This window comes from Vidua chalybeata, chromosome 5, assembly GCF_026979565.1.
Source record: "Vidua chalybeata isolate OUT-0048 chromosome 5, bVidCha1 merged haplotype, whole genome shotgun sequence".
Lineage (NCBI taxonomy): Eukaryota > Metazoa > Chordata > Aves > Passeriformes > Viduidae > Vidua > Vidua chalybeata.
In genome coordinates, this window is record NC_071534.1 from 59,166,730 (window position 1) to 59,185,112 (window position 18,383).

At 37.9% G+C, this 18,383-nt stretch overlaps 1 protein-coding gene across 5 annotated transcripts in view; it reads left to right on the plus strand.

The window, feature by feature from the left end:
- Window positions 1–11,513, plus strand: part of ATXN7L1 (ataxin 7 like 1) — a 107,582-nt gene extending 96,069 nt beyond the window's left edge. For 4 of the 5 annotated variants that reach the window (XM_053942058.1, XM_053942060.1, XM_053942062.1 and 1 more), the window contains 4 exons: window positions 682–803; window positions 3,266–4,211; window positions 8,081–8,155; window positions 11,331–11,513. In XM_053942058.1, coding sequence (XP_053798033.1) covers window positions 682–803; window positions 3,266–4,211; window positions 8,081–8,155; window positions 11,331–11,372 — 1,185 coding nt within the window. In that variant the 3' untranslated portion in view covers window positions 11,373–11,513. Of the gene's footprint in view, window positions 1–681; window positions 804–3,265; window positions 4,212–8,080; window positions 8,156–10,878 lie in introns of all 5 variants that reach the window. The other variant, XM_053942059.1, reaches the window with a different exon arrangement.
- Window positions 11,514–18,383: the final 6,870 nt, after the last annotated feature.

An 18,383-nucleotide genomic window follows, 5' to 3' on the forward strand; every position in this document is an offset into this window, starting at 1 on the left:
CTAGAAACAGGCATTGCAACAGTTCTCTGCATCATTTAGATCAACAAGACTGAGCTGAAACAAGAGCAGATTCCTGATTGTAACATTTCAGTGTAGTAGGACTTTTCAGGAAATTCTCCAGAGGAAGGGGTGCAAGTACTCCTGAGCTCTGCAGAATTCTCAAAATACTACTCCTCCAGTTGATTTTCATGCACTGTGAATAGTATATCCCATGTTCTGTTGTAGCACAGATGCCATAGATGATAATTTACTTTTTTACTGAAATGTCAGGGGTTTGTTTATTAAGTTGATGCTAAAGATGTTCCCTGTGCACTTCTTTTCCTCTTCAGTTATATTTTTATTGCTGTCATGCAATTATGAGATTTAAGACACACAGAACAGTGTAATTTGTCTTTCTGAGGCAGTAAGAATTTTTTCTTTAAAAGCACCTGAGCAGTTACATTCTTTCTCTGGCACTGAATTGTTAATGAAATATGAAATATACTTTACACTAACTTGAAATACTATGCTCATATTTCATAATTCTTAAAAAATCTATGCTGTAGATAAGGAAAACCACATTTTAAAAGAAGTTTTATATGCATGATACAAATTACAACTGTGTTCCTTGATCTATCAATAAATATTTCATAATGTAGAAATACATTTTTATAAGCAACATTGAAATACCTTTTCTTTCAGTTCTGTTCATATGGCAGTCGCTTAATGGGAAGAGGGTACTATGTCTTTGACAGAAGATGGGACCATTTTCGGTTCGCACTGAACTCCATGGTAGAAAAACACTTGAACTCACAGATGTGGAAGTAAGTGGGATTTTTATGCTTGGTGGGTAATTTACATTTTTCATTCTGTAAAACTTCTAAATTAAACACTCCATGGCCAGCGTTTGTAAAATTACCTCTTTTGCTTCGAATTTTATGCCTTTATCAAGGCATATCACCCATTCAGGCTTTGCTGTGCAAGACTCCTGAGTTGTAAGATAAGGAATTTAGTGCACATCTGTCTGTGTGTAAGATGGAATATGATAGGTTTTTAATCCATAGTGCCCTTACTACCTTTGGGATCTTAAAATTCTGATTATTACTCACTGTTGAAGCACCTCTCTATTGCATATGCAGGGTCCAAGCACTATAGACTTTGACTACACAGATCCATTGAAATAGACTGCACTTCTCAAATTACTTCTCAAATTACTTCTAAAATTACTTTAAAAAAAAAGTAATTAAAAGTTCATGGCATCTGCAGATAGGATTGAGGTTTTGGGGGTATTCTGCTACAGAATATGCATTCTTCTTCCAATGTAATGATGCTGAAGTGCAGTGTTTCATGTCACTGTTTATTATCAGGATTGTGTTATATTCATTGGATGCCAGCCATTAGATAAACAAGGTTTGATTTTTATTTAAATATATATTTTTAAGCACTAAAGCTTGGCTTGTCTGACTAACCTGGTAACTTAATGATAATGGTGCCATTGTGTTTGGAGTTTGGAAATGGTTGGTTCTGCCATAAAAGGGCCAGTGTCATGTCTGTTCAGAGACTGATCATGCTCAATCTGCTTTGTAAATTCATAAACTAGTGTCTGTCACCTTCCACAAAAAAAATATTTTCATTTCCTTATATAGGAAGATTAAAATTTGTTATCTATTGGCTTTGTTTGTCAGGAGAAAAGATGCTTTGGCATCTGAAAAAACATATACCACCACTAGTACAAACTAGTACAGAAAACAAAACCTCTGTAGCAGTTATTAGAAACCAAAAGTAAACATGCCTTATCCTGCTCCCACTAAATATGATTTTTAAAGTTTTCCCAAATTTTAGCTGTTTATGTAATCTCTAATACCTTAATGAGCTCCAGCCATACTCACTTGTCTGTATAACACAAGAAGCTGACAGTGCCTAACCCCTTTTTTATTCCTCTGCTCTCTTCAACCCTCCTCTGGACTGACCTTTCCCTGTGCTCCCCAAGCAGAGCTGGGTGTGAGGCTGCTATTCTAAAGCTCTGCAGCTCTGGCCAGAGGTACAGGGATGCAGGGCCATGTTCTCAGAACTGTAACAGTAACAAAGTACTTTTATCCCTAGTTCTCACAGTACTTTGCAAAGGTGGGTAGGAATTGTTGGCCCTTCTTTAAAAGGAACCTGAAGGACAGCTCTGATAAGCAGCTTTGTTTGCATTGCAAGTGGCAGGCAGTAGGACTTCCTCATTTCTGACAGCATGGACTGTATGTAATCCCTTATGTAACTGTGCCATAAACAGTGTTCTGTCCAACAGTCTCCATAGGAGGAATGAATACTGGAGAGAACACTTGTAATTAGGATTTGATTTATGATAAAACAGCACATGCAGGGCTGCTCTTTTATTGTACTTCTGTGAGGGCAAGAGTAAGCCTTTAAAAATGGGAAAGGTGTCAGTAGTGAGGATAACAAGGGCAGAGTTATGGGGCTGTACAGCTTCTTAGAAAAGAGAAATAGGATGAAACTGTGAATTAAATATAGGTCTAAATAATGGGAAAAGCTCACATAATAGTTTTCCAAGAGACATTATGAAGGTCTGGTTCTTCAGTAACACCACATTAGATAAAATAATAGGTGATGGCTGAATGGAAAGGAATTTGAATACATCCTACCAATTTCACAGGTAATATTATTATACTTTTTTCTCAAAACAGTATTCAGCTATTTATAAAGCTTTATACAAGCTCTGTTTAATATTTTGTCAATTTTTCAATATTAGTGAAAATTAATCAATAATTTACCTGTTTAATCCCACCTAACCCGCTCTCAAATGAGCTGTTGGGAATAGCACTGCTTTTGGAAAGGGGTGATAGTTCCTCTTTGTGCTCAATGGTTAAATGCTTCAGCCCCCCAGACCGGCTCATTTACTACCTTAATGAAATCTAACCTGTGAGTTTAGGTTGATATTGAAACTGTTCCACAACTTGAACTTTGAAGCAAAACATATGCAATTAATGAAACATAGTGACTGGGATATGTATAGGTGCTACTGTTGGGCATTTATTTGCATATTTTAACTGTTTGGTAAAGTAAGGGAAGGAAAAAGGAATTTAACTTTTTAATAATGTGTTTAAATTGTAATACTGTGCACTTAATTGCTGTATGTGATTAATAGAATAGAATAGGAATCAAAATTATAATGAACTAGGTTTGCCTTTTTGAATAAGTCAATGGAAATTATTTCATATCTGCATTGTTGGATGGAATTTTTTATGTATCTTCTTTTTTTTTTTTTTCCTTTTCTGTTTAGGAAAATCCCTCCTGCGGCAGACAGTCCCATGCCTTCTCCAGCAGCACATGTCTCCACTCCTTTTCCAGCATCAGTCTTACAGCCCTTCAGCAACCCCAGTGCAGTGTATATTCCTTCAACACCTATCAGTTCAAGAATCACTTCTTCTTACATAATGACATCAGCCATGTTATCAAATGCAGCCTTTGTGACAACGGCAGAGACAAATTCCATTATGTCACACACCACAGCTTTTCCTCACGTGGCTGCAAGCCTAAGCATCATGGACTCAACTTTTAAGGCGCCATCAGCTGTGTCACCAGTGCCAGCAGTCATCCCTTCCCCATCCCACAAGCCATCCAAAACAAAAACCAGCAAATCCTCAAAAGTGAAAGACCTGTCATCTCGGAGTGATGAGTCTTCAAGTAACAAAAAGAAAAAGCCGCAGTCGTCGTCTTCATCGTCGTCATCCTCCTCATTATCTTTGCAGACATCTTCCTCATCTTCATTTTCAGGGTCCCACAAAAAGAACTGTGTCCTGAACCCCAGTTCAACGTTGAACTCCTATCAGGCGACATCCTCCTATAACAGTGTGTCTGTGCACAATAATGGAACAAGCCCACTCAGTGCCAAATCGGAGCCCTCAGGACGGACTTCATTGTCAAGTAGTTCAACAGACTCAGTGAAACACATGAGCATGGTAGTGAGCAGTATTGACACTTCTAATCTGTCTGTATCTTCTCTTGTGCACCACTCAGGGGACCACTCCCTGGGAGCACATAATGCAGTGTCTTCTCTACCCCTTTCTTTTGACAAATCAGAAGGAAAAAAACGTAAAAACTCTAGTTCTAGTAGCAAAGCCTGTAAAATCACTAAAATGCCTGGTATGAATAGTGTTCATAGAAAGAGCACTGCCAACCTTATTTCTGCGGTGCCAGATCCTACAAGCAGCTCCATCTCTCGGCAGGTAAGGGACTCTTCCAGTTATTTTTTTGCGGATCATGTCTGACTTCCTTGAAATATTTCATGCATTCTGAAAAGAAAATACCACATTTGCTTCAGATGGGTTTTCATCACACAACTTACTTTCTAGGTTAATATAGAAGCGTATTTGTATTTGTTTTGTACCAGTCATAGAAAGATGTTTTGAGAGTTAAAAAAATTTTATATATATATACATATATATGTATATATATAGTTTCTCAAAATATTTTTATGAGATTTTTTATTCAATTAATAAAGCAGCTATTTGTATCTCTGAAAGTAAAATTGAATGTCCAGAATGGATAAATAATTTTTAGAAAAAAAAAATTTTCTTAATTCTCATCTCTCTGAAATAAATTGTGTTATTGAAACAGGAAGATGAGAGTCAGAATTTCTGTTTATTTATTTTCCCAAACTTGTTGCTGGTTCATTTCCTAATGCTATGCTAGTCTCTTCATATCTCTTTTGTAAAACACATCTACCTTTCTCCTGGAGAGAGTCTGAGGTGTCTGACCACAGATGTTGTTCCCTGTTTGAAACCGGAAAAATTAAGAAATTAAGTTCTTAAGCGAATGGATGACCTTTAGGGGATATTTGGTTACCTTTTTCAGTGTACGTGTGTTCACAGAATATTGAAGTCAGTGCAGCAGATAAGGTTACACACGCTTCCTTCATTGATAGCAACAGAGCTTTGGCTCCTCTTTCAGTGGTGCTATATAAGAACAAAAGTATATGTGAAGTAAGATCTGGTGGGAAAACTGCCAATACGATCTTTATAATGATCTACTGTTTCATTCTGCTGCTGTGCCCAGTGCTGTGCAGTGCACACAAAACAACGCTTGGCCCTGCTGTCTGGAAGACAAAGCCATAGAAAACAGGATACCTCAGAGAATCCAGAGAAGGTAGCTTAGGAAATTTTGGTTTGGTTTGGTTTTGTTTTTGTTTGTGAAACTCTCATTTCCTAAGGGTATTGCAAATAAAAACAAGTGGAATTTGGAAAAGAAGATGGTAAGGGCAAAGCAATCCATAAGTAATATGGCAGAAATGGGAGAGGAAAAAAGGAATAAATGAATCCTAAAGCTGCTCTAGGAGACAGAATGAATGTCTCAAATAATGGCCTAGCAGGTATATTTTCTCTTTCCTGCTTCCAGCAGAGGTGCAACAGAGATGACTTGTTTGGCTTTTTAAAATTGGGAGTGGCATTGTCTTTCTATTGTAAGCATCTTAAATGTGTCCTACAATCAGAACTGATCTTCAAGTAACTGAAGTCAGCAGAGGTTGCTGTAAATTCTTCTTTCTGTCACACAGTCTGAATTTTGAAATATATGTGCCCAAAAAGATCAAATTGCCCTGAGGTTTAAGGTGTCAAATGAAAAGAAAAAGTAAGTACAAACTGGTACTTTGGTACAAACATGGCTAATAGGAAATGGATTGTATCATCCTTTCACAGGACATAGACTGTATCTGTAGCTAGTGCAGTGTGAGGAAATCTTATGGAGGAGATTCTGAGTTCAAATCCTGAGCTCCCTCAGGATCAAATCTGTTCCTCCGTGTTTCAATTTGTGATGTATTTCATCGTGTTGCACAGCAAAAGAAGTAAATAAACCACAAGAAATCAATCAGAGGTCTTTGCTGAATATTTGTAAAAATGTAATTCTGACTAGTATTTTTTTCTTAATTAAGAGGTTGAATATTTGTAATGATACAATATTCAGATATTGTATATACAATATACAATATACAGATATTTAAACATGTTAAAACATGATATTAAGTATGATACAGATATTAAAACATGTTACCTCCTCAAAAATAGGAGGTAAAGTGGAGTTAATTGTATTTCAGAAGTCTACCTGGCAGCTAATTGTCTTTGTGACAAGGGTTGTCTATGCATTACAAAATAAATTTAATTTGTACCCATTTAAGCATATGGGTCAAATAATATTACATACTCTACATATGTATATTGAAGCTCTGGAGAATACAATACTTCAATTCCCTTTTAAGCTGTGCTGTTTGACTTGATGTGTTCAGAAATGCAATTACATTAAAAATCCCACCAAAAAAAAAAAAAAGTGTCTTAAAATCCTGCTCCTATTCCTTCATGTAATAGGGGAAATTGAAGAGACTAAGAACACAGCAACAGGTGATAGGCTCAGGTAGAGTTTTCTTATTTAATTCAGCTCTAGATTGGATAGATAGTATTTGGAAGTGTTAATCATTGGGTTTTGAAGTACACTTTATTTTTAAAGGACACTGGGGAAAAAAAAGGCATTTGAATTTTGGCCTCCCAGTTATACTTTTGAAATTATGTTTCCCACCATTAAAGAACCATGACATCAGGGAAACTTTCTTTCCTTTCAGAGTGCTGTACCTGTTCAGCCTGTGTGACCATTTCTCCATTTAAAAGGAGGACATGTATTTATTATGAAGGAGTTTATGAATGCTGTAATGGTGTATGTAGAGAAGAAAGATTTGCACATGTCCCGGTGTTCTGAATGATCAGGAAAGATAAAAGGTTGTGTATCTTTAGTCAAGATTTGTAGCTGAAGAGTGTCATCCTCTAGAGAACAGCTGTGACAGGCAAAACAAGCTGAAAGGAGCAGGACAGGCAAAGACCCATTCTTTTAATCTTCATGCACCATGGGAGCACCTTCAGAACTAGCTGTAAATAAAAACTTTAAACATTTATTCTGGACAGAATGTGAACACAGAACACTGTTTCAAACAATCTCTGTGTGAGAAAGGGCAGGTCTGGAGAGGAAGAGAGAGGCTGCCTTTCACTCTGTACCTGAAATGGCAGAATAACAAACAATGCTGCAGAAGGGAAGGAGAAAGCTGCACTTGTGCAGGCCCTGCCAGCCAATGCCACAGCCCCATCACGTCAAATGCCAGTAAGAAACTGCATTTCTCACTGTTTAGGAGGCAGGTCCTTGCTACCTCTCCATCAAAGGATTGAAATGATGTTACTTGAAGTCAGTGACTTTGTAAACAACTATTCACACTGCAGTCATCTGCCATTTACAGACAAGTGTCCATGGTTAAGTTTTATCAGTCTTGTAACCCCTGAGGAACTACTCCTCTGACTCAACAGCTGTGTCCCTTCTTGTATCACAACAAAAATATCTACACCATGTCTACTGGTCACTGTAGAAAAACCTATGACAAGCTGCTCTTGCAGCGTGCTGTAAACTCACAAACATTGAAACAAGCAGATGGAATATTTGCAGTATTATAACTAAGTACTTTGAAAATGTGTGTATGTGTACTACAATTTACACTCATTCCCAAAAAAATTCTCTGATGCAGTAAATGGATACAAATGCAAATTTGAACCTCTGGAGTTTCATTCTTGTGATTAATATTTGCTTTATTGAGTAATGATATATGGGAAAAAAAAAAAAAAAAGAATAATTTAGGGCATGCTCTGGTGCTTGGCCACTTGGTTTAAGCTCCCCAGGAGTGGGGAAGGTCTCCTGGGGAGGATCTCATGACCCAGAGCACTCCGTGCTCTCTGAATAGCTTCCCTAAGTGACTCCAGTAACTAGAGAAACCAGTGTTTCAGTCTAGAGAGGTGGGGGGGGGGGTTACAGTTTATATTCCTTCAGCTACTGTTTTGTATGTTATTTTCTGACCTGTGACAGTATTTATGTGTCTTTTAAGACTATTTAAATTATACAGGCTCTGAGAGATGATGATGATTCTATCTGAAATGTATCTTTTGCAATAGCAAAATACCTGTGTCCGAATGCAACACGATACCACATTACACAGGAAAGGGAAGGCCACCACCAGCATCTGAATTCAACTGACAAATATGCTTCTCAATACTGCTCAATTAATGTTTTTCAGATTGGAAAAAATAGCAGTGTAGCTTTGTCACAATCCAGTCCTTCGAGTACATCAAACCCAGTACACAACAGACAAGTAAGTTGCTTTTAAAAAAGTGTACTTAAGTAGTCTGTAAGCAGTTTTGAAACATTTTATATATATAAAACCATCAAATACAATTTCTTTATGAATCCAGTTCTTTATGGAAGCTGCCTTTTGGTGAGCTAATACTAGATTTCTCCTCTCATATAATTTTTTCCAGCTATTTTTCCCTCCAATAATTATCAATTATACATTTTTTGCTTGTTTTTCACCACCTGTATTGTTGCTCAGGTTGGCTCATGTGCTGCTCACTGGCTGTTGTTTTGGTGATAGCAGCAGCAGATCTCTGTTGTTTTTTCTGTCTCACTTCTCCTGCTGAGCAAGATGGCACAGCAGAGTCCCCAGACTGGCACAGGAGGGACAGCATTTAAAAACAGGCCAGAAGTGAAGCAGCAAAGGGAGACCAGAAACAGGAGAGAGAAGATGAGGCACTTGACTTGACTATTCAGAGAAACTAATCTGAAAGCATAACTAAGCTATGTGTAATGTGAGTTCTTCTTAAACAAGCTCTGAGTTGGATAATGGTAATAAATGCTGTAACTCAGTTTTTTTTTATCCAGCCCTCGTCTATCTGGAGGACTGCTACACTAGTTTATTTTAATATGGCCCCTACTATTTGACTCTCCATGTTGAGTACTTAATCAAGAATTTAATATCAAGTTCTTTAGTGTGAAAAGGTTTCTCCCCTCAGCAAGGTATAGTCACAAGTAATCCAGAGGGGTTTTTCTGTACAGCCAGTGTCTTAGAATTCTCTTATGTATTCTGGCTAAATTATGCATGAATAGTTATTCCAAATGGTTGTGCTGCTTAGTTTCTGCTGTGTAGACACAGGAAAAAAATAGTAGTGATAACCCACACCCACATTGTATGCTCATTCAAAATACTCTGAGTCGCTCATATCTTGAGATGAACTGCCAAACAGTAATTTTTTTTTCTCTCACTGCTGAATGCAAAGCAATATATGTATGGAAGGACTACTCTGAAGGGAAAAAAGTGGAAAGTTTCTTCATACTTCTAAGGAGTGGCATTTTCCTGTGTGACACTGTCATCCAACTGCCAGTGGCAAACTGTTCTGAAGTGCAAAACTGTTTTTGTTTTAACATCTTGCTCCTGTGTTAGTATAACATACACACTACCCAAGGAGCAGAACTTGTTGGGATCTGTTGCCCAGATCCCATGGGGAAACCCTCAGAGTACAAAACATTAATTTTGTGTCAGCTCTATGTAAACTGAGATTATTGCAGGGCTTTTCAGCTGCCTGTTTTCATAACTTTATCAAAAATAGAAGTGTTTGCTTGTTTTAAGCAGCACAAACTCTTTATTTTTAAAAATACGTTTCTGTCAGTTTGGTAGTTGAATGTGGAGCTCAAAGTATAAATACCAAAAAAAATCAAGTTGATACTAAGTTTTATTAAACTTTTTTTTTTTTTTAACTTACACAGGATTTTGGTATTTGGATCCATGAATAATGATTCCCTATTTAATAATGTTTGTCATTGTCAAATCTGAGCTGCTTTGTTGGCAGCTTTTATCGCCAATCTAACAATTGAATAGTCCCTACATAAAATGTCTGTGTTAAACTATGCTGTAATATTTCATTATAAAGTTGCTAATAATTAGATAATAATAAGTGGATCTACAAGTATATGCTGTGTCAGTAAAAGTATTACTGTTTAAGCTGAGCTCTCTTGTTTTGAATGTTAGTGTAATTATAACCATGATAATCAGGGAGTCCAGGTGAAGCAAGGTCTGTAGGCAGAGACAATCTCTGCTATACACCAGGGTTTATAGTTGGAAAAATCTGGCAAGTTTTCATGAATACATCACAACAACAGACTTGTAACAATGCAGTTGGCAGTGGAGTTGCAGCTGCCGAGCTAAACGTGCATATGGAACAGTTCCTCTGGACTGCCTCCGCTGTGTTCCCTGGCCAGGCAACCTGGCGGAGCTGTCTGCTGCTGCAGAAGGGGAGCCAAAGGGAGAAGACTGTTGTTCTCAAGAGAAGGGAAAGGGGGTCCATAACTCATCACAGGGTTGAGTGGCTGGGTGAGAATGTGGCTTTTGGAAAATTGTGTTGGGCTGTAAAAGCAACCCACACCCCAGTCTCGTTTGCAGCTGTGACCACCTGGGTGCAGTCCAGCTGGGAGATCTTCCTGCTGGCCTTCCCAAAGCAGCCGGTTGGAGTGAGAGGACACACAGCAGTGCTGTGAAAGTCACCTGTCACCCATAACTGAGTGTTTCTCATTATTGAGTTGTGAGCTGAAGGTGGCCTGTAGTTGTTTTGGTGTCACAGGAGTAGCTGCTTTTGATCATTTGCTCCATGTGTTGAAGTTCACTCAGGTACTCCCGTGAGACTGGTGGATCATGAGGCTTGTTCTGTGCCTGTCAGTTCTATCCCATTGCATTAAACTCCATCAGGCTGAACTCAAAACAGATTCTTCTCAATTAATGTTTAATATGAATATTGCTGCCCCTCTTTGAGACCTGAATTAGGGATTGTATACATAAAAGCGTGCCTGTTTTTCCAACTATTATTGTTGCCTTAGTAAAATAAATACTACTTTTCCCTACAAAAACTACTTGATCTTTAACAAAAATTAATGGAATGGTAGTTTTACAGTCAAATTATTTGTGCCTGTATGTATTAAAAGTTTGTTTTCTCCAGATGTTATTCTTGTTCTAGGTTTTTAACTAATCAAGTCTTTTTGTCTTCATAGTGCTTTTAGGTGCCTGAAAGTGTTAACACTTCAAGACCTCAGTATGCGGTGGTTTTTAAATACTGAATAACTAGATCATTTTATTAAGGGAAGGTGACAACGTGTATGCTGTGTGAGGATTCCTTGTGCATGAAAACATGCTGTGTAGAGGAAAAGATTCTTCAGAGTTGTCGTCTAATTGCTGCTCTTTATTTGTAATGATAACCAAGTTAAAGAACATGAAATTCACCAAAGCTTACTAAAATCAGACCGTCCCAAAAGGAAATGTGCCATTTATTCAAAGCAGTTCCTTTTTTTAAAGGTCTAATGTAGTCAGTAAACAGGGAGGAAATTTAGTTCAGGGACTTGAAATAAATTCCTGCTTTGAGTACTGTCAGCCACAGACATTATTGAAGTGTTTTATACCAAAAGACATTGTGTGATTTTGAACCTGGCTCTGGTTTCTCTTTTAGAAGACATCAAACCGGACTGGTAGAATAAGGACTCTTCCATAACAAGGAAAAGGAACCAGCCTATAATCTCTAGCTCTCAGCAGCCCTACTCCACAGGGTTTTTCTTTTCTATGTCCTGCAGATGGATTTAATCTTTTATGAATTTATGGTTTTAATGAGAATTAAATTTACAGAAAACTGTAATAGTGATTTGTTTAGTTTTTCCACTTGTATTTGCCACTGATCTGTGCGTTCTGCTTGGTTATGTTTCATGCCTTTTAAAGCTGTTAGCATTGCAATGCTCCCTTTGTTTCCTAGCCAGAACACAATGGACATTCCAAAAAAAAAAAAAAAATCCAGACCATGATTTGAACTTATTTAAAGGATCTCCAAATTTTTTCATTAAATAAAAATTACAGTAATTCTGTATTTAAGCTTGTCCTATGGATAAAAATTGAGTGCATTTCTTAGTAATTTGCAAACAGCTGGGGCACTGCAACTTTAGGGACTAATCCTGATTGGTGCTCTGTACCTACAGCATTTAATAATTTCAGTGGGAACTCTGATTGTTCAGCCTCTTCCAGAATCAGGCTCTTAAGGAATCTATACTTCAATCAATGCATAGCAGAATTTTGCACCAGACTGTAATTACTGTTATCAGGGGCCCAATGTGTAAAACCCCCATATCGTGGGGGATTTCCAGACCCTTAAGAACACAGCACTTGATAACTTCAGTGAGCAGTTTGGGTTTGTGAGGACAGGAGTTGAGCAGATTGGCTTGCATTAATAGAATTGCACTGACAGTGTTTCTTATAGGATTACTGAATAATTTTTTAATAAAATATAGATTTTATAATCAGGAAGCCAATACTAGGTACTGGAACAATAGTACAGAGGAGTTAATTTTTATTTCTACAGTGTTAAAAGTGCACTTATATGCTGGTTTATTTACATCTTGGGGAAAGGCAAGAGACTGCAAATAGGGAGATTATTACTACTTTCTTTTTTTAAAAAAGAAGGGTTAAGGCAAATTTTAAGACTAAAAATGTTTAAGCAATTATAAACAAGGCTAGACCCTTTGAAAAAAAGTTTAGAAATATTCTTAAAATAAATTTTTATAGTGTTAATTTTGTAATAATTTATGTTTTGCTATACTTCAGAGCTAACTGACCGGTATAGTTTCAGAAACAGTATGAAACTTAGGAAAGTTTAAGCAATGTTTATATTTTTAAAATGTTCTTTGAATTATGTTTTTATTGTACATTTCTTCAGACTGAAAAATGTGTACATATCTTTGTTATTTTTGCACAATTTTTGTCTTGTTCAGTTTTAGGAGCAGTACAATGTTGATTTTTTTTTAATTTATTTTGAGTTATAAAACTGCAGGATTTTAAAAATCTCAGTAACAAAGTCATCCTCTGTAATCAATGAACTGCTATTTCTAGATGTTGAGGGAAAACAGTGGTTGTGAGATTCAGTGGTTGCTTCTGAGAAATAATGCTAATCAGTGACTGAAGGAGCAATTTTGTAGTTTTAGGAAGCTTTAGCTGTTTCCATGCATCTTTTAATTGGAAAGCTGAATTATCGAGCCTGTCCTTTGAATGCTGCTTAAATTTTATTTTCAACTGCTTTACACCTGACAGCATTTCAGGAAAGTTAAGCACGAAGTAAAATCCCATGGTGTTCTTCCATCATCAAAGAATCATTATTTAATTAAATGTATTGGAAATTTTAGCCTACAAAATGAAATGGAAGTAACTTTTGGAAAAAAGTGGATACAAACTGGACCAGCCTATAATGCATTCTTAGTGTAGCATTCATTTGTAGTTCTTTTTCTTCCCCATTTGCCTGAAAACCTTGTGATTTGTTTCCAGCAATAGAGGCTCAGAAGCTTTGGTTGTTACACATACGCAATGCATAGGCCCGTCAGCCATAAAAAGCGACTTGGATAACTTGTATGCCTTCTTTTGTATCGATGTAACAATTGTAAATAGTGCTGATCGACCTTTGTAGAGAATAGTTTATACAGCATATTCTATTATTGCTGATTCTCAGTGAACTATTGTTTTAAAAAAAAAGAAGAAAAAAAGAAATTTTTCTATTTACACCTTATATTTTGTTATGCTGTTGACCCATGGCACTTTAACAAAACTCTGTGGGTTTTGCATAGCTGGTCAGTCATGGGATATATTAAATAACTGTTGTTGCACAGAAATGAATTTGCACCTGCTATATTGTGCTTTCCTACTACAGATTTTAGAACCTTTTCCAGAAGACTTTTGAAGAAAGCATGTCCAATCATTCTAAGAAAAAAATGCCATACTTGTACAGCCAATTTCTTTTCTACAATCCATATTTTGTAACACTAAGTATTTTCATTCTTTGTCCTGCACCTTTATGTATTAGCAGTATCAAATAGAATTCATTCCATGCTTGTGATAATTGTAAGCAGAATAAATGTCTAAAGTAGGTGTAAATAGTAAATTCTATGGCTTACAGTTTAAAAAAGGAAAACCAGAACAAACATGTATCTGATTGATACTGCCATGGTTCAACACCGGGCCTGGAGATATTCTCTAGTGAGCGATTGTATTTTTGTTTTTTGCTTTTTTTTTTTTTTTTTTTTTTTTTTTTTTTTTTTTTTTTTTGTAACATGGCTTTGTAAATAAAATAATTTATATGTTTGTAAGAAACAGATGGGGTTTGTCATTATTTCTCTTTGCAAAGCAAAAATGGTGTGTATTGCTTTCTCTTCCCAGAGGCTGAAATACACTTTGCAAATGCCCTGCACTGAGAATTCCACGGTAGTTCAAAAGATCAGCCCAGCTTTCCATACAGAGCTGAATTGCCCTGGGATTATTTTTGGCATTCATGTCTAAAATACTTCTGTATTTACATGTCAAGACACGTGCAGCAGTCGGCTACTGAGGTTTTTTGCACTGATAAACCATTTTTAAATTCCTTTGCTTAGCTGAATGCATTTTCTCATTCCTTATCAGTGTAAGAATTAACTTTGTTACAGCTGCTAGATTTAGGAATTCTCACTTCAATGGGCAGTACAAATTTATAACCAGTCTTTTTATCATTGTTAATACTCAACCCGCAGCTCTTATCTAGGCGTTAAGATTCTTGTTCTGTGCAAAGCCTGTTCCAATTACAGAGCAAATGAGACTTAAATTGTTCGTTGGCTCGACAGCTCTGCAGAGAGGATTGCAGTTTTTTCTGTCGCAGCCACCCTCTTCTGCAAATCTGGGCAAGATGTACATTTTCATGCTCCTTTGATGAAGTATCTGGAAACTGTCTTGGAGATGCTGTAGGGAAGATGCTCACAATTACAGTACCTTTTTTAAAAGCAAGTAATTTAGATTGCAAAATGCCCACTGCATTTTGTGGGCACACATTCAGAACTGGTAGTGGAGGTAGGAAGCTGGGCTGCCTTGCAGGAAAAGGGAATTGAAGGAGGGAAATTTTACCTTCTAGGTAAACAGCTTTTTGTGTAATGTCTTGCACTTTCTGATTCCTGTCACAAAAGCTGATCCTGAATTTCCTCTTTACTGTCCAGTTAATACATTGATCTGAGATACTTGCATTTTGAAAGCTTTTTTTTTTTTATCTTTAGTTTACCTTTTCCACTACAGAAAAAAATAATATAATGAAATAGTAGTAGATGCTGAAGTTTCATCTGATAAAAGTGGTCCCCATGTATGGCTAAAGAGTAACTCTGTGTTCATAGATGCTTTGCTATTTCTAGAGGCCATTAGAAATTAAAACTACAGCCAAAAAAAAAACAGAATATGGCTGATATATTAGTTGCTTGCCATCATTGCCCATGGCCAGCAAAGGTTGAAGACCACTGACTTCCCAAAAATGAGTCAGTAGTTTTTCAGCTCTTGTGGGTTTGTTGGAGTGATCTATAAGCTGTTCTCATATTTGGAGTTGGGTTTCCCCTCCTTTTTTTGGTTATGCACAAGTGTTTTGCTTGTAGCAGTCCTCTCCTGCTCTATTCTTTAACATGCTCTAAATACCACCCATTTTAGACGGAAGCAGATCACACTGTAACTTCTTTATTCATTGCACTCTCATTTTATGCTTCTGTTTTTACCATGCAACTATTTATTTTAGAAGGAAGTCATTGCTGTATGCAACCAGGATCTGTTTTATTCTTCCAAATCTGTCAGGATTCACAATTGGAAAAAATGCCAAATACTGATTCCAGAAATATTTGGAGGAGACTCATACAACACATTCAGACTTCAGAACACAAGAATGCTTATTTCATGCAAATCTTTCTATGCTGTTTTGCTCCTTGAATGCTTCCTGAAAGCAACTATTCAAAGCAAATGCAGATCTCTCTTAAAAGATACTTTCCTAAGCAGAAGAAAGCTAAAGCTGATCATTGAGCAGTAGGTGCCAGTCTGTCCTTTGCCTGGAGGATCTATGGCAGGCGGTACTAAGCTCCTGTTCTCATTTTGTAAGGCACCACAAATGACACAAGCTGGATTCTTTTGTGTAGGGGCTTTGTTGTTTATGGCTGACTCAAAAATATTTAGCTCTACTCTGTGATCTGTTGTCCCTACGGAAAGGAGAAGAGAAGCTTTAGGAGAAGTTTGCCAGCAATAATAATCAGGTTCCAGGAGAACTTGATTTGAGGGTAAGGACACCAGTAGGGATTTGAGATGGGGCAAACCTTCAGCTGTGCCTTTGCTGACTTCCCAGACGTGACTTATTGAGATCTGAAATTCAGTCTGAGTTTGATTAACTTGGAGCAGTTGCTAACATGGTTGATGTGACACCACAAGAGTAGTTTTTCAGAAAAGCTGTCTACCATGGACAAAGTGCATTTACAGAATCCACAGGTGTGAAGGCCTTTTGCTGTAAGTACAAAGAATGGCCTGATGAACACGAGTGCAGCCCTGGGAGTCCTGTGTCTGTGTCAGCTTGTTTCCAGCCCGGCCCTACTGAGGCAGCAGATGAAATGGTGATGGAGGAGACATCACTGCAGAAGAGAAACAATCACCCCTTCCCAGTGGGAAATTTCCTCAGTGCTGATTTGGAGTGCTGTGGCACAGGTAAGTGAGATAGATCACTACTGGGAAATGACTACACAGGCTCAACCTCTTTGCCTTTTCCACCACAGCTGCAGAATATATATATATATATTTATATATAAATATATATATATATATCTTGCCTCAGTTCTAAGCTGTTCTCAACAGCCTACACAAGAAACCTTCCCCTCTGGTCAGCTCCGCTCTTAAATTGCAATTATTTGCCTTCATTTTTCTTTAGTTTTTTCTTATTTTGAGCCATAATCAGCTGGGGGGTTTTGTGGTGTGGTTTCTTGGGCATTTGGGGTTTTTGTTGTTTTTATAATTTTGCCTTGAGCTACTCCTTCTACGTTACTTTTCTTTAGGATTTGTGTTTGTAACACCAACAAGGGCTCTTCCTGGTAACTCTGCTTTTACAAAGTACTGATTGACGTGACTACAGTTAGAGTAGATGTGTGGATTTGCTGTCAAGTACAGGAAAAGACAGGGGTTACTCTTCAGAAACACAAACCTTTGGAGATGCACGATCCATACTTCTGCTTCCTAACTGCATGCCCACCTTTTTGTTGTTCAAAATGTCTATTTGAACTATGGGGTGTCAGAGACACTGAGGCGATGGAGATGGACCTCTGAGCTCTCCCACCCTGTGTAGTGTGAACTCATTCTATAGATATTGCTGGAATAAAAGCATCTGTGCTTTGAAGAGCCATGAGCTCAGAGCCATACTGACACAGGAAAATACACTGTGTATCTCAAAGAATGCAGGCTCCTGCTCAAGTAACTTCTTTTTTCCCCTTTGCCTTCAGCAGGAGTCCAACCATAGTGCCAGGAAATCAGTTTTGTGGCTTTTCAGCCAACTGAGAAGTGGACAGTTCTGTTACAGTAAAGTCTTCTGATATCAATCTAGGCATGTTGTGACTTATTCTTCTCCCTGACTCAGAAACAGGAAGTATTTTTGTAATTCCTGATTTATTTTTCCCAGTACATGATTTCTCATGGCAGGTTTAGCCTTTATTTTGCAGCTGACTGGGGGAAAGGAAAAAAAAAAACCAACATTCACAGCTTAGACTGATGACTATGGGCTCTTGTTCTTGTGGAGAGGACTGGGATGGCACAAGTGGTGATCCAGCTACTTCTGTAGTACATCAAGGACAATTTTTTGACAGAAAAATTGCTCAACAAACCGAGTGGGGCTGTGCTAGACGTGCTGCTCACACATAAGGAAGGGCTGCTGGGAGCAGTGACACTGATGGCAGCCTTGGCAGCAGTGACTACAATATAGCAAAGCTTATGATTCTGAGGGAAGTGAGGAAGATAAATAGTTGAACTGCAATCATGGAATTTAGGAGAGCAGACTTTGTCTCCTGCAGACATTTTGTTGGCAGAATCTCACAGAAGACTGACCTAAAGGGCCCAGGAGAGCTAGCTGAAGCACAGGAACAGTCCATTCTGATCTGCAGGAAGCTGAGCAGACGTGGGAGAAGGCCAGCATGGCTGAATGGAGAGCTCCTGACTAAGTCAGAGGCAAAAGGCAAGTACACAGACTGTGGAAGCAGGGGTGGACTACCCTAGAGGAATAAACACTGCCCAGGTGTGCTGAAACAGAAAGAGGAAAGCCAAAGCTCAGCTGGAATTGGAATTAGTGAGGGATGTGAAGGACACTTCCAGTACATTAACATGGAAAGAAAAGTAAGTAAGTGGGCCCCAGAACATGTGGTAGGTAACCCAGTGACAGAGGACAGGGAGGTGACAGAGGTACACTCATTGTACCTTTGCTTCAGTTTTTAACTGGAGAAGTCTGTGCTCAGAGCTTTGGGCATAGTTTGGGCAGTGAGGTGCTATCCCCAGGATGTCTGAGTGAAGGACTGCTTATCCTGCATTCTAGAATCCTATGGGAAAAGCTGGGCTTGATTCAAGGATACAGGCTGGTGCCATTCCCGTGCAGCTGAGCACTGGAGCACAGAACAAATGATGTTGTGGAGTCTCCATTCTGGAGACAGTAAAAAGCTGGTCCTTGAAATTAGCC